Consider the following 14,991-nt stretch of genomic DNA (forward strand, 5'->3'; position numbering starts at 1 on the left):
AGCCACACCCTGCACTCTAGTCCCTACTACCACTTCTATAGCCTCCCCAATCCCAACTAACTCTGTCCTCTGTCCTCCAATGCCTCTAACTCCTGATCTAATAGACACCAATCCGGTCAACCCTAACTCCTCCGCTACTGATTTCGGAAGGATGTTGATTTGTGAGCCAGAATCAACCAAGGCCTTAACCCTTTTCTTCTTTCCGCCAAGCATAATGTCCAAATATCCTAAAGGACAAGAGTATAGTACATCCTCCCCATCATCTTCACTCTCTGAACTAGACTCCTCTTCATCCAATCCGCCAGCAGCTGCTCTTAATGGCTTGATGATCCTAGGAATAACAACCCGCCGCTTAGAAACCTGCTTCTTGACATGTTCTGCCAATGCTGGTGAGATAGCACACAGTTCCCCAACCTCTGCCTCTATCTTGGTCTTCATTATTTTTGTCACCACATTATCCATCACCCCCTCATAACCTTTCTCCGCCGGTCTCTTGAATCTTCCCTTGACTATATCCTTCTTCTGAATCTTTGGTGCTACTATAGTTGGCCTCTTCCTTTCTTTCAATTCCGCCAACGGGATATCTTCACTACTATCTTTGTCTTCGGCCAACTCAATGATTTCGTCTCCTTGTTCCTCATTGTCCTTTGACATTGTAACCTTCTTCTTCTTCGGCGCCTCTGCCGGTTCAGCTCTACCTCTCCCTCTTTTCACTTCTACATCAAAAACCTTAGTCCCTGCTCCCGCCATTGCAGCCTTAAATCCTTTACTAGTAATTCCAGGAGCCTTCCATTCTTCCAATATGTCACAGCTTGCCCTAAGTTCCTGAATTTGAGGTCCACCAGACTCATCTTTAGTCAGTATCCCAGTAACAACAGTCTTTTCAGGTACTACTGCCGCCTTAGCTGGTTCTGCCGGAGGTGCACTTTGGCTTTGTGCCCCCTTTGCTGCAATCTTTGCCTGCTCCACTTGCAATGAATAATCTGCAACTACCGCCCTAATAGGTCTACTACTGTCCCACCGGATTACCGCACCATTAGACGGTATATAGGTATTATTATGCTCGGTAACATATCCATCATTTATGTCCCGTTGCTTATCTGGACACCTGTTATGACCATGTCCTTCTCTTGCACAGTAATAACACATCAGAGGACCATCTCTGAAGTTTGACTGTTGAAACTCTCCTCTAGGAGGCCCATTGTTGTGGAGGTGGTCCTGCTGGTCCGCTGGATGGCTGCTGGTTACCGTTGTTGCCTTGGTACTGGCCAGCTGAAGTATTCCATTGGTAACTTGAGTTGTAACCTCCTCTACCACCTTGATTCCCACCATATCCACCCCTATTACCTCCATATCCTCCTCGTCCTCTATTCATTCCAAAGTTCATATACCGCCCGCCAGTTTGATTGTTGGGTCTGGAAGCATTGTTGTTGAACTGTCCTCCCTGTTGACCTCCCCGGAAATAAGTTGAAGAATTAAACTGAGGTTCGGGTCCTCCTCTGTTTTGAGCCGGCGGACCAAAGTTGTTTTGTTGTCCAGAATACGAACTGTTCCAGAACCCGCCGTGGACTTGTCTGTTTGGGTTGACAGCCAAAGGTTGGCTCATCCCTTGCCCACTCCATGCCGCAAACTGACGAACCAACTCGCTGATGGTAGCCTCGTCTGACACCTTGCCTCCAATCTTCTTGTTCAAACCTTTCTCTCTTTATCCTTCTGTACCAGCTTTTCCTTGAGTTCCTCATCCTTCTTGGTCTCCACCTCTTTCTTTCCTCTTAACTCTTCAAATACCAATTCTACCTCCTCTTGTAACACCATATGAACTGTCTTCTTAAGTACTCTCCACCCCGGCAGCCGGTGCCTTCCATCCTTTGTCTTTCTCAAGTCCCCATCACTCCTTAACTTCTCCTTGATCTTCTTCTGCATACTATCCGAGAATGCCCTGTAATAGTTGTTACATATCTCATCCTCGGAGTCAATGTAATTGTACTTCTTGAGATAGACTAGGATACTATCAAATTTATGCCTGAACCCTTCAAACTCTAACTTTGAGTCAATTCCTCCATTACTTTCAGAATCCAAGGCTAGCTCCTTCAAATCCTCCACCGTGTACTTAGGCGCCTCCCGTATTGATGCATACCGGTCCTTCATTTCCATCTTCAACAACTTCCAATCCCATTCTCCTTCTCCCCAACCTTTAAGTTCCTTAATTTCCTCCTTTAAATCCTTCCCATTCACAAATGCACAAACTTGCATTGCCATGTCTAAACCGCTTGCTCCATCAACCTGTGCCGCAACCTCAAAATCCCGTAAGAACTTCTTGACATCATCACCCCGGCTGAACCGTAATTCTGAATCTTGAGGTTCAATTTTAACCACTTTCTTCTTCCCCTTCTTCCTCTTCTTCCTTGGCTTGATGTCCACTTCACTCTCCTCCCCCAAACTTGAACTATCCTCACTACTGCTATCCAAGCTTGAACTACTACTGCTTCCGTAATACTTCTTCATGCCTTTCCCCTTACTTTTCTTCCTTGGCTTCTCTCTTACTTCCTCCTTCTTTAATTTTGTTTCCTTCAACTTTTTAAAAACCTTCTCCATATGTTCCGTTTGTAGCCGTGCCTCCATCAAATATTCCTCCGCCTCCTGAATTGAAAGGTCCTCCTCTCTCAGCCTTCCGTCCTCATACTCCATTGGAAACTCCTCTTTTATTGTTTCCCCCACCCCTCTTGTAGTGACATCATCCCCTGAATCATCCTCAACTTCTTTCTTCTCCCTGTATAACCCCTTCTCTACTTCTTTAGACCCTTCTTGAACTACACTACTACCGCCTTTACTACCTGCTTGCTCCAAAGGATGTGAAACCATCCCTTGACCAAGATTAATTTGAGATGACATGTTGAGATTTGAGAATTGTATGAATTTCGAAGATTTAGTGACAAGATAGAATTACAGTCAACTCCCTCTAATTACATACAGTTTGGCGGGTGGTTTTTTCATGCACTTATAGACCTCATTGTGGCTTGAAAACCCCTTTTTGGCGGCAAAAAATCCTATGCAGATAGAAAATTATGCACTTATAGGGATATCAACTTAGAGGGAGTTGACTGTATTGAATTGAGTTTTGATGAATTGATGAATTGAAAAAAATTGACCGAATGAGATGTCGAGAAACGATGTTGACGGATGAGCACCTGCAAAGCCGGAAAAAGTTGTTTCAAATCGCCCCAGTGGAGTCACCAGATGTAGAACTCCTACGCAGTGTAGCGTAGGCTGAGCCGGAGAAGGTAAGAATCACCGCCTAGAAGAACGGATGAAACTACAATGCTGCGAAGCTGCCTTCAACCTAAATATTCTACGAAAAAATTACGTAGGACAATTCTTGACACTTCCGTCTTTACGAGTTTCCTGTAAACCTAATTTACCCCGTACAAGGATATTCACACTTTTTAAACCCTTTTTATCCCTCCCACAACTGAGCCACACGCAAAAATTTAAAAAAAAACAATTTTAAAAAAACACACAACTTGGCCTGGAATTGAACCCAGGTTCAGTCCTTTCCCATTGGCCCTGATCTGGCCCTGACTCAAGTACTGACTTTCCAAAATTAAAAAAATAAAATAAAAAATCCCACTATCCTTCTACCACTCACACCATGGGAATTATTAAGTTCAAACCCCGGTTGAGCAGAATTGTGGTGTCCGAGTCCGCAACTTGTCTCAATTGCGGATCTAGTTCACATTATGTTCACAATACGTTCACAAGTTTCCCTCGGGTTTTTCTGATAACCCTTTGTCATGAGACATACAAAGGCCCCTTTCAGACCGACAAGTGTCTTTCATAGTACGTTCCCTGTCCTTGCTATTTACGCTTGCCATAGACATGCCTTCAAGAATGTTTGGCAAATCCAGATTTGATGACTGTGGCACCCTTAAATCCAATGGAGTCAGGATGGCAAAGGAACCTGACCCGTCCTTGGCCCGTCAGCCCATGTGATTACAGCTTGAGGGCAACTTGTGAACGTATTGTGAACGTAATGTGAACTAGATCCGTGATTGAGACAAGTTGCGGACTCGGACACCACAATTCTGCTCAATCGGGTTTTGAACTCAATAATTCCCACGGTGTCAACTTCAACTCACGCTCGCACCCGAAGCCACGAAGCCTCGTGGCGCCACGGTAGGGCTCAGGGCCATGGCCATGGCCCTTGCCATGGCCCTGGGCCCTGCGTGGCCTTAGCAGGGCATCAAGTCCAGCTAAGCCCCCTAAGGAGAGGCTTAAGGGTGGGGCAGTGACCAAAATCGAGCTCGGCAATCATCAAACATTCTCATTTCATGATACCATTCACAATATAGAGTTTCTTTTGATCCTCTGCTCAAACTCAAGAGATGATAGTAAAGCGAGCCAAATAAAAGATATCAACGATAGAAAAACTTACAATTCACTACACTCAAATAAAAATCAATTATCCACAATTGATCATCACAAAGAAAGGGTAACAAAGTCAGTAAGCATAAAAGGTAGAATGAGAAATGGAGAGATCGATGTAAACATAAACAAGAAATGCTAGTGGATGAGTGGCATCTGTTCCATAGACAGAGATTTGGATCAAGGGAGATTGAGAAATCAGTAAACGCTCGATAGCGTGTCGTGTTTTCTCAAATCCGCGCCCCAGATCATGGCGCCATTAGGGGTTGGGCGAAAAAGCGACCAACCGGTTTCCTAACGCAATTCAGTCGCAATTCAATATTTTAGGAATGCTTTGGAGATTGCTCAAAAGCAATACCAAAGCCACTCATAACTAACCAACATTTTGATCCGTCTTTTTGCTTTGCAAAAATACAGACCGGTACGAAGTGCGTCTTCAGGGGTCCAAAGCTTCACCCGTTCAAAAGTCTTACAGGGAAAATCAATTTGCGCCGCTGGGCTTGAAGTACAAGCCATGCAAACACGCCTTTTGCACCTTTCACAGATCCCCTAACCCTTCTCTTCAGGCCAAAGCTTGCCTGGGTATCACCTTAACACTCTCGGCCCTGAGCTCAGATCCGTAAGAGATGTGTGAAACCCATAAAACTTGTTCTCCACCATCTTCAACTGCTTTTGCTAGGCTTCTCAGAGGCGCAAAACCGGTTGGTCAAAATATCGCCCAACCCCTATTGTGGCGCCACTGTAAGCCCCTGGCTAGAAAGGGCCTGACCGTGGCAGGCCACACCGGGTGCAGGCCATGGCCACGGCCATGCCCTGGGCCACGAAAAAGGCGCCGGGTGTGAGCGTGAACTTCAACGTATAGGATCAAGAATCACCACAACACACAATTCTCTTTAAACAAGTAAGTTTTTTCACTTTCTCTTAACACTCTTCTTTTAAACTTGATAACTAATTAATAACTTCTTTTTACTCGTTTTCTCGACTTAGGCCACTAAACACTTTAACGCTTTTAGATCAATCGAGCGACCTTTAAAACACTAACACAACACTTTAAAAACACACAACTACACAATTGATTGATACACTACCATCTCTACACATGATGCCACACAAGCTCCCCTCCTTCAACACCAACAACCTCCACCTTTTATATCTTTCCCTACCCAAACCACAACTCAGCCTCAAGGCTCTTTCCTCAATCTTTCCCCGCTTCGTTCCTTTCGCTCCGACCAATTCCGATCTGTTCTGTCCAATTACTCTCAGGTAAGTCTGTTTGTTTCTCTTTACCTTCCTCCTATCTTTGTTCTTTTACTAATCGATCTATTCTTTTATCTCCTTCCCTTTTCAATCCTCTAATCGAAGGGTTTATTTGTGTCTTTTAGCCCCTATTCGACTCGATCCTTTGGTTTTAAAACTGGGTATGTATTTCTTTCATATCTCCTTCCTTTTATTCTATTACTAATCAATTTATTCTTTTATCTATATGAATCTTCTTCTGTTTTTCATTTATTTATATTTTCTTCCTTAGAAAGATCCGTCCTCCTCATTAGCTCCTATTTAGCTTCGATTTCGAGATTTTTCACCGATCGTTATCTTGGCTTTTACTTATGTAAGTTTATTATTTACCTACTCTTTTATATGTAGTTTGACTAATGCTGTTTCTTGTTTGTTCTTAGTGTAGTTTGTCTATGTTCTTTTGAATCACTTGACCCTTCTACCCTGCTCCGACCAATTCCTTTATCCGTCCATCTGACTATTTTTCTTTGTCTTTATTTCGTTTTTTCTTCTTTTAACTTATCGTTTTCTTTTGTTTTCTTTTGTTTTCTATTGTTTTATTTTCTTTTAACTTGTTTTCTCTTTTTTTTATGTTAGTTGTCTTTCTTGTTTTTGAATGAAAATAAAAAATTAAATTGACTGAATTAAAAAATGAGTGTGCGAGTAAGAGTCACGAGTGCGAGTAAAAAAATTTGAGTGCAAGTAAAAATTGAGCCAAGAATGCTTGATATAAAAAGATGTTTTTAGGCATATTTTCTGCTTTCCACAACGTGTGATCTTGCTTGACTTATATAATGGCCATGATCACTTTCAAATCTTCCCACTTATTTCTGTTTTCTGTTTTTTATCTTTCTTATTCTCGTCCAAAGTGTTCCTTGATTTGGTTTTCAAAAGTGTTGCTTTGAATGCTGAACTACACTTTGACCCAGTTGCTTGTTTTCAAACTTGAATGTCTGAATAGTAAATATACTATGTTTCAATCTTAAACCCACAAGAATTGTTGTATTGACTCCCCGTTCTAAGGTGTACCTGAACGGTCCACTCTCACGTGTGATTCCTTTGAAATTTGTTATGGATCCGGTCTTGGAGATATCCACCCCAATTATTTGTCACCATCTTGAAATCGTTCCTTTGAAAGCAGATTTTCCTGGCGGTCAAAATATTGATCATAGTATGTACATATGTATCAAATTTACAAGATATTTGAATGGAGTTGCCAAAGCCAAGGCTGTGCAAGACATCAATTGGGCATGAGTGCACTATTGGGATCTATTTAAATCAAAATCTATTGTATGTATTTGACGTTCTACTACCTTCTACTACCATAAATTGCGCCTGAGAAACATACATAACATAATTGTAGTTGAACTTCAAATGCAATTATGTTGAAATCATCGCCCCAGGACCCTGGCAAACCCCACCAAAGCCGGTTGACGTGGGAGGTATGAATTTTTGGGAAAAAAAAATTGACATGGGGGTGTGACAGGTATGAATCTGATTTTTTTCAAAAAATGGTGGTTGCGTGGATGTATGAATTTCGCAATCTCCAAAATCCGTGAAATTTAACGTAGATGTCACAGGGGTATGAATTTTGCTAGATTTGGGGGGTCAACAAAGACTTGTCCCGCTTAGATGCACGGCAAAGCTCAAAATTGTGTTTTTTTGAGCAACTTTTGACTGAAAAAATATTTTTCTCCAAACATGCCAGAAAAATTTGTCAAATGTGGAGGTCTGGGAGGTATGAGAACCAAATTTTGATTGACCACACCCCTGAAAACCCCCGGGACGCAGGTGTGAAAGCTACATGAAACCAGGATTTTTTTGAAAAAGACATTTTTTTTTGGGTATGAAAAAGGCCAAAATCAGTGATTTTAGACAACCCACTTACCTACACCACGAACCCACCAAACCGGTTCCTGACCTAGGGCTGACCCCTGGTCAAGAACCGGTTCTGCTTGCCTAGGCGGAAACGTGTGTAGAACGTGCCCTGCCAAACCTGGGAGGAACTGGGCTTATAAGCCCGGTTCTGAACTGGTTTCAGGGTGGTGGAAAATCAGGGGCGCTCCAAATTTTGTGTCCAGCTCGCAGGCCGGCGCTTTCATTTGGTCCACATTGCTGTTTGCAGTACGCTTAACCAGTGATGCGTTTCTCCATTGACAACAAAATGAAACAATAACCAAACATATTTACAAAAGGAAAAGAAGATGTTCCAAACCAAATAAAATGAGAGAAAAGGAAAAATCTTACATGAGAGAAAATGAAAGAAAAAGAAAGAAAAGGAAAAATGTTACAGCTACATGACAGAAGACGAGATAAATGAAAAATACTTGCAAAGTAAAAAAGTAAAACAAAATCCTTCTTATATTACATACCTAGCTAAGTGATGCTATCACTCGGGCTCTTGATGGGAGGCCTCTGGTTGTTCTATAACAGCTCCGTGAGTCTGATCTAAGTGTTTGATTTGTGCTTGAACCTCATCTTCACTTGGCAACGCAAAGTCGGTGGTTCCCTTGATTTCAGTAAAGGTCCTATTCCCATCAAATCGGTCAAAGTCAAAGCGTAAAACTACGAGAAAGTAGCTGTTTTTTGAAAGAATGTGTTGAATCATAATGTGAAATGATCAATCAAAGGGAATTACAAACACAACAAAACAAGTAAAACTCACGCATAACAATAACGGACAGACTTAGTGCGCAAGTCTTCCAACTTATCGTCTACAACTCCCCAGAACGAATGGTTGTGGTAATGCTCCAAATTGTAGCCCCAATGGATCACTTGCATCCTCTGTTAGAAACCATATTGTAAAATCAGCCTTTGTTATGTAGTAGGGATGAGATGAAGGCAATCTGCATGCAACTTACAAGCCACGCATAACGAGCTCTTCAAAGATGATCTATTTCTGCTAGAATATCTTCACGGACACGCACTTTGCCTCCGATAAAGTCGTGTTCTCTTTCATAGATCTATTGATATTCGAACTATGAGTCTAAAAAAGAAAGAAAAATTGTTAGAAGAACAGGTACTGAGCGCTACTTACCTTCATAATGATCGACTCAATGGTTGGCACGTTCAAGAGGGACGGTGTTTTCTTGGCTCGATTTGGAATGTGGATGTTGGTGAGGAGCTGTAGAAGGAAAAAAAAGATGCAAAATTGATTGTCTGGGTGAAGATAGGAATGAAATTGCTTACGATTTTATTCAGATACTTTCTGATCTCTTTCAAAATGACATTAAGCCACTTGTGAAAGTCTTTTGATTCAACAGGGTCCGGATTTCTGCCATATTGGGCTGGAAGGAATCTTTTTCTCCATTCAGACGGATTTTCGAGAATTTTATCCTGCAACATGAGATCAGTGAAAAAAGAAAGTATGAGAGAACAACAATTCAGAAAATTTGATTTACCAAAACTTTTGCAGACAGAGAGAGGGGAAGATGCTCTTGATTGCCTTGCTTGTCCCGGGTAGCCGTGTATGCTTGAACATCACCTGTGATAATGCACTGAGTGGCTATCATACGTACAGTTTGCTTAAAGTGACCAAGACATCAGAGAACAAATGGTATCTTTGATTGTTATTTGAATTTGACTTACCCTAAGCTCGTGGGCCGGGTTCCACCCCTTCATTGGGCCTGATACCGATGATAAACTTTCAAGTAATTGGGTGATCTTGCTGGTAACAACCTCGTGATAATCATCAAGCTTTTGTTGAGATGCAAGCAGGTTTACCATCATGGCTGTGAAATGGTCTGATTTCTTGTGTACCTATAGGTCAAAATTGAGCTGTGTTCTCTCTCATGGAAAGTGTGGATTACGTTACTTACATTGCAGAGCTCACGTCCCTTGACCTTATAATCTTCATTGAGTTCAAGAATACTAGACAGCTCATTGAAGGTTTGTAATTGTTGACCAGTGAGATGCATCGGAATTGCTGGAATTGCTGGTTTAGCAGCAGGGCTTTGACTACCAGCAACTGAAGATCGGCCTGGACCATTGTCATCATTGTCATCATCATCGTTGTCCTCATTGATGTTGTAGTCCTCATCGTCATTGTCATTTCCATCTTCATCGTCATTGTCGTGGCCTTTTTTGATTTGTTCTTGGTTTGATTTGTTGAAGATGCAAGGCGTGTTAGTTGAAGGAAGAATTTAAATCAAATATGGAGGAGAGACTTTACCATTTTCATTGAGATCTACAAGATCATCTTTAAAAAAAGGGAGGAGGAGAAGGCGTGTTAAATGAAGAATTCAAATCAAATATGGGAGAAAGACAACTTACCACTAGCGTCTCCTTCACCATCTCCGTTGAGATCTGCAAGATCGTCTTCTAAAAACAAGGGAGGAGGAGAGGGTACACGAGTGGTTGAATCCTTCGATTTAGAGCCTTTGGGTTCTTTCCCTTTAGCTTTACCTCCATCGAGTTCCTTCTCTTTGATTTGACCAGCGGCTGATGTTTGTTGAGCTGAACCGCTGCCGCTAGCAGTTGCCTTTGAAGCTGGGCCACTGGCAGTTCCACGCTTGCTTGGGATACGGCGGTTGACTTGAGCAGGTTTGCCAGATAATCGTGGAGTTCCACGAACACGCAAGCTGGTTCGAATTCCTGAGTGTAGACTTCCTTGATTTGGAGCGTCTTCTTTCTGAGTTGGACTGGATCTTGGTGGACTAGTGTGTTTTGTCCACTCTCTAAGTTCACTTTCTTAGACATGAGTTGTATTCAAGTTATGTGATTAATTATCACATTTAATGATTGATGAGTTATTCATCAACAACACCATCCTTGCTCTTTCCTTGCCTCGTGGTGAGGAAAGAGCTAGTTGGGAAAGCGAGCGGTCGGATTGGTTTCCTTAAACCAAATCCATGGTTCACTCAAACCAAAGTTTTGGTTCGGTCCATCAACCGTTGGTTTCAGAAAACCAACGTTGGTTGCTCACAACGTGCCCTGATCGAAAGGACGGTTGGCAAATTCTGTAGGGTGGGCGGGATGGAATTTGAAATAAATTAACTTTCTGAAAGAGAAACTCAGAGATAGATTGATCTCTTTGGTTTCGAGAAGAACTGTAGAAGGTACAAAGAATTTCTGCCAAAGGGAAATTGAACTTGGAAATTTCCAAATTCTATTCTCGTACTTCAGGAGTGACATGTTACGCTACCTGTCACGTGACAGTTCACCCACCGTGGACACCTCCACCAAAGCGTGCCTATTTTTGGTGTAATCAATCCACTCTCTAAGTTCACTTTCTTAGACATGAGTTGTATTCAAGTTATGTGATTAATTATCACATTTAATGATTGATGAGTTATTCATCAACAACACCATCCTTGCTCTTTCCTTGCCTCGTGGTGAGGAAAGAGCTAGTTGGGAAAGCGCGCGAAGCGAGCGGTCGGATTGGTTTCCTTAAACCAAATCCATGGTTCACTCGAACCAAAGTTTTGGTTCGGTCCATCAACCGTTGGTTTCAGAAAACCAACGTTGGTTGCTCACAAGCTAGTTTCCCCTTTTCTCGTTCTTTTACTGGCAGTTAGTACGAGGTTGTCCGTAGACCCTTATTCCGAGGAAGGTATGTTTCAGTCATGCCGTCCTTGGCCTGACGGGCAACCCCACTAACTGTATGGCTGAACTTACCTGCCTCGCGCTTCTAGAAGCTCTGCGAGCTTTCCTCTCAGTCGTCGTTTACACTCAAACTCGCGTGCATAATGATCTACTGAGTCCCGGGTTTTGTACGGCATTATCCGTAATGCGTTAAACCTTATTCTTTAATCTATCGTTGTACGAACTCAATTGGTTAATTTAATCGCGTATAAGAACAGTTTAGTAGCTTTTGTCTCTTCCTCTGAGAAGTCCTTGATGTAACGTTTGTAACATTCCGATTTCCAGCGTCCAACTTTCATTATGACGCTTCTTGAAGTTCCTAAATTAGCTCTTAAGGACGCTCCCCCTACTCGAAATGGATGGCCTGACCATTTGTTTAAAGTTGCCTTTCCCCATACTTTTTCTACGTATCTTATGAACACCTTTTTGTCCAAAAGGCCTTCGTTTGTTTGGAACAGGCACGATTCCCGTTCTTTCTCTGGGTTTCTTTTTAAAATTCTTTCCAAGGCTTTTACGGGATCGAGGATAGAGGGTTGTGACTGTAGGTGGATGATTTTGATTTCGTTTGGGGAGGCCGTTTTTCCTTTCCGTAAGTGGATTTTCGCCCACTTCCCTTTTATCAATTGTCCAAATTCGACGTGATGGTTTAAGATTGCTCCGTCTGACTTTGTACTTCTGAAAACCTCTCCTAACCGCATCATCCCCCAGAACGCGATTAATCCGACATCCGCCACCAAATCGTGTACATCAGACTTGCCGTAAGAGTCTACTAATAATTTGTAAAGATTTTGAATTGTGACTGGCTTTTTACTTGATTCTAATACGATTCCTTCTTCTTCGCGTTTAGTGGCTCTAATCAGCATTTTGATTATATCGGTATCGACTGTTATCTTTTTCAGGTGCCTCACTATGTGCCAGGCATTTATCCCATCAATATATTTGTCGATCGTCTTTGCAGCTATTGGTTTTTTGGGGGGGTTTGGTATGTCGGCTTTAGTTCTCCCTGCCCAAGTAATGAAACCATAGATCTCTTTATAACTGATCGGTTTACTTTTGTCGAATTCCTTCCTTGTTGATTCTATATAGGCTATGTATTTCGAAAGTCCTGACAAGTACCCTGAAAGAGTCGTTCGAGCCCAACTTCCAAGAGCCAGGTGCTCCCCTGGTTTTGACGATTTCTTCGCTACTCTGCCGAAATGGCCTGGGGCCATGTATGGATGTGTAACTGTGTTTGTCGTTCGTTTTCTCTTTTGATAAGGCATTGGATCTGTTTTCCTGGAGACTACTATTTTTGATGTTCGTTTTATGTTGTCTCTTATGTACTTTCCGCCTCAAGGAAGACTGTGTGTCACTCTCGATTCTCACTTCTAATCCGAGCGACATCGACTTTTGTGAACATGGGCTTTTTGGCCTTTCTTGTTTCACATCAAGTTTTGGGACCTTTGGACTCTCACTAGTCTCTTTGAGGAAGAGATTCTCACTGCGTTACTCAAGGAGGTTAATTGCCGGCGTGTCGCCATCTTCCTTTTATTTGGTTTAGGAGGTCACATGTTCTACGTTTACATCTGTTGCAAAAACTTATGCAAATCTTGTGGTAAGTCAATCCATAATTTATTGGCTCTCCTTTTCCGTGAGATTTTTCCCCTTGACAATGCATCTGCTGAGTTGTCTGCTGACACTACCCTTTTGGCTGTTATAGCGTATTGTTTAGTCAGGAGGCGTTCTTGGATGACCTTCCATTCCGCATTCACCAATGGGTCTTTCGATTTGCCATTGACCACGGCGTTTTCGGTTACTGTGTTATCGGTCTGTACCAAGTAGTTCATGCCTTCTACTCGTTCTAAAGACTCTACCATTAACAACCCAATTCTGACCGCCACTGTTTCCGCCCATGCTATACCGCGTTTATCACCGTTTTCTTCTGGTTCTCTCCAACCATCTTTGAGTTTAAATTGTGACCACTGTTTGCCTACGATGACACCTATTCCGTAAGACGTTGACGCGTCGCCGACCCAACCAACGTTCCTTACTTCCGGTCTTGGTATGATTCTTAAGGGATTCGCCCTTTGTAACGTATCTAACCAGATTTGTAAGTCCTCTCGTATTTTTGGAGAAATATACCTTAATGCATACTTATTCCCCCAATTTTTCATCATCCGGTAGATTGCCGAGGTGTAGACTCTCATCTGTGGAAAGACAAAGGTTATGTGATTGAGTCTGCCTACCAATACTTCGGTATTCTTGAAGGATTGTTTTTCTTCACGTGCGTATTCTTTTATCTGATCCATTCTTAATAAAATTTTTTCTGATGGTAATCGCACTGTTTTATCTTTTCCATTCCAGATAAAACCTAAGTATTTTTGTTCTTCATCGAACTCTCGCCATTTCTTTTCATTCGTCTCAACGCCTAACTCTTGGCTAGCCATCGCTATTTGGCGCATTGTCGTTGGGTTCGAACCATCTGCTGGTTTGATGAACAAGGTGTCATCTACCCAGCGAAAGCCCTTTAGTAAGTTAAACTTAACAATCATTATCTCTTTCCATGCTTCGGCTGCCTCCCCGAAAGTTCCGCAGCCTCCTACACCGCCAAACTGAACCCTTGTATCGACGTAAACACGATCTTCGAAATCCAGTATCATTAAAAAACGCCACTGGTCCATGGCCACTGGAATCTGTCGATAGGCCTTAGCCCAATCGAAAATACCTAACACAATTTTTCCATTGTGAGTAGTGATAAACCATGCCACTGACTTGAAATCATCCCACGTGGTCTCGAAGTCATCTTTGTCTACTCTGAAATTGACTGACTCTATCTCTGGGTCATTCTTTGGGTAGGATAAGTTGCTTATCGGCCTAAAAGATCTGTCGCCGTTGATCACTGCGCCTAGCGGGTTGGTGCGAAAAAAGCCGAATTTTTGGTAAGCTTCCTCTTTTGTAAAAGGTCCGAACATTCTTCCTCTTTTCACCTCTATCTTGAAGTTTTCTTCAATTTTTTCTCTTGCTAGTAAAGCTGATTTATGATTCTTTGGGCAGAAGAACCGCATTCCTTGTATTCTGGCGTTTCTGATGCCTTGGTCGAAACCTCGTTCGAAACCTTTCATTATATGTCTGTACTTTCTATCTAAATTGTAACGCCTTAATTCTACGTTCCACGCTTCCAAGTTCATTTCACACGACGGTTTAGTTGGCCACACTCGTCCCCTTGTTTCTTTTGTATGAACTTCTTCACCTTCTGCTTCCGGTTTCTGACTTAGGTTTGGACTTCTGTTAGTAATAGAGTCTGGTATGGTAGATGTCATCCTCTCCATTTGGTTCTCAGAAGGGTACTTGGAATGTTTAGAAGGGTGTTTGGAATGTGTTGGATAAGAAGATATGTTTGGTTTAACAAAAGGAGTTGTGCCAATCTCAACCTGAGATTGTGGGGATTTTGGGGCAAGGTCTCGTACTAGGTCATCGGGCAAAGGGGATCTTTTTTGGGCAAACAGAACGGTTTTTGAAAACACGTTAGTAATGTCTCACAGGTCAAGCATTTGTCATACGACTTCATTTCAACCATGTTACGACGTTACGCCACTTTTGGAATTATTCAGCTTACGCTTTTTTCCCCTTTACTGGATTTCCATTCTTGTCCCTTCGGTCAGGGCTTCTACTTCTGCTTCTGCGCTGAGCATGTCGATCATTTGTATACCTGTCGTTGGCATAACGGTCCTC

At 42.4% G+C, this 14,991-nt stretch overlaps 1 protein-coding gene across 1 annotated transcript; it reads right to left on the minus strand.

Moving 5' to 3' along the window:
• Nucleotides 1-8,086: 8,086 nt before the first annotated feature.
• On the minus strand, nt 8,087-10,395 carry MELLADRAFT_94697 (uncharacterized protein; the record flags this gene model as incomplete). The annotated part of the gene is made up of 12 exons (XM_007417309.1): nt 8,087-8,276; nt 8,363-8,481; nt 8,559-8,577; nt 8,625-8,683; nt 8,735-8,821; nt 8,887-9,033; nt 9,099-9,221; nt 9,286-9,456; nt 9,516-9,790; nt 9,869-9,895; nt 9,970-10,211; nt 10,271-10,395. The coding sequence occupies 12 exons, from the start codon at nt 10,393-10,395 to the stop codon at nt 8,087-8,089; spliced, it is 1,584 nt and encodes a 527-aa protein (XP_007417371.1).
• Between the last annotated feature and the right edge of the window lie 4,596 nt (nt 10,396-14,991).

Source organism: Melampsora larici-populina, assembly GCF_000204055.1.
Source record: "Melampsora larici-populina 98AG31 unplaced genomic scaffold MELLAscaffold_71, whole genome shotgun sequence".
Classification (NCBI taxonomy): domain Eukaryota; kingdom Fungi; phylum Basidiomycota; class Pucciniomycetes; order Pucciniales; family Melampsoraceae; genus Melampsora; species Melampsora laricis-populina.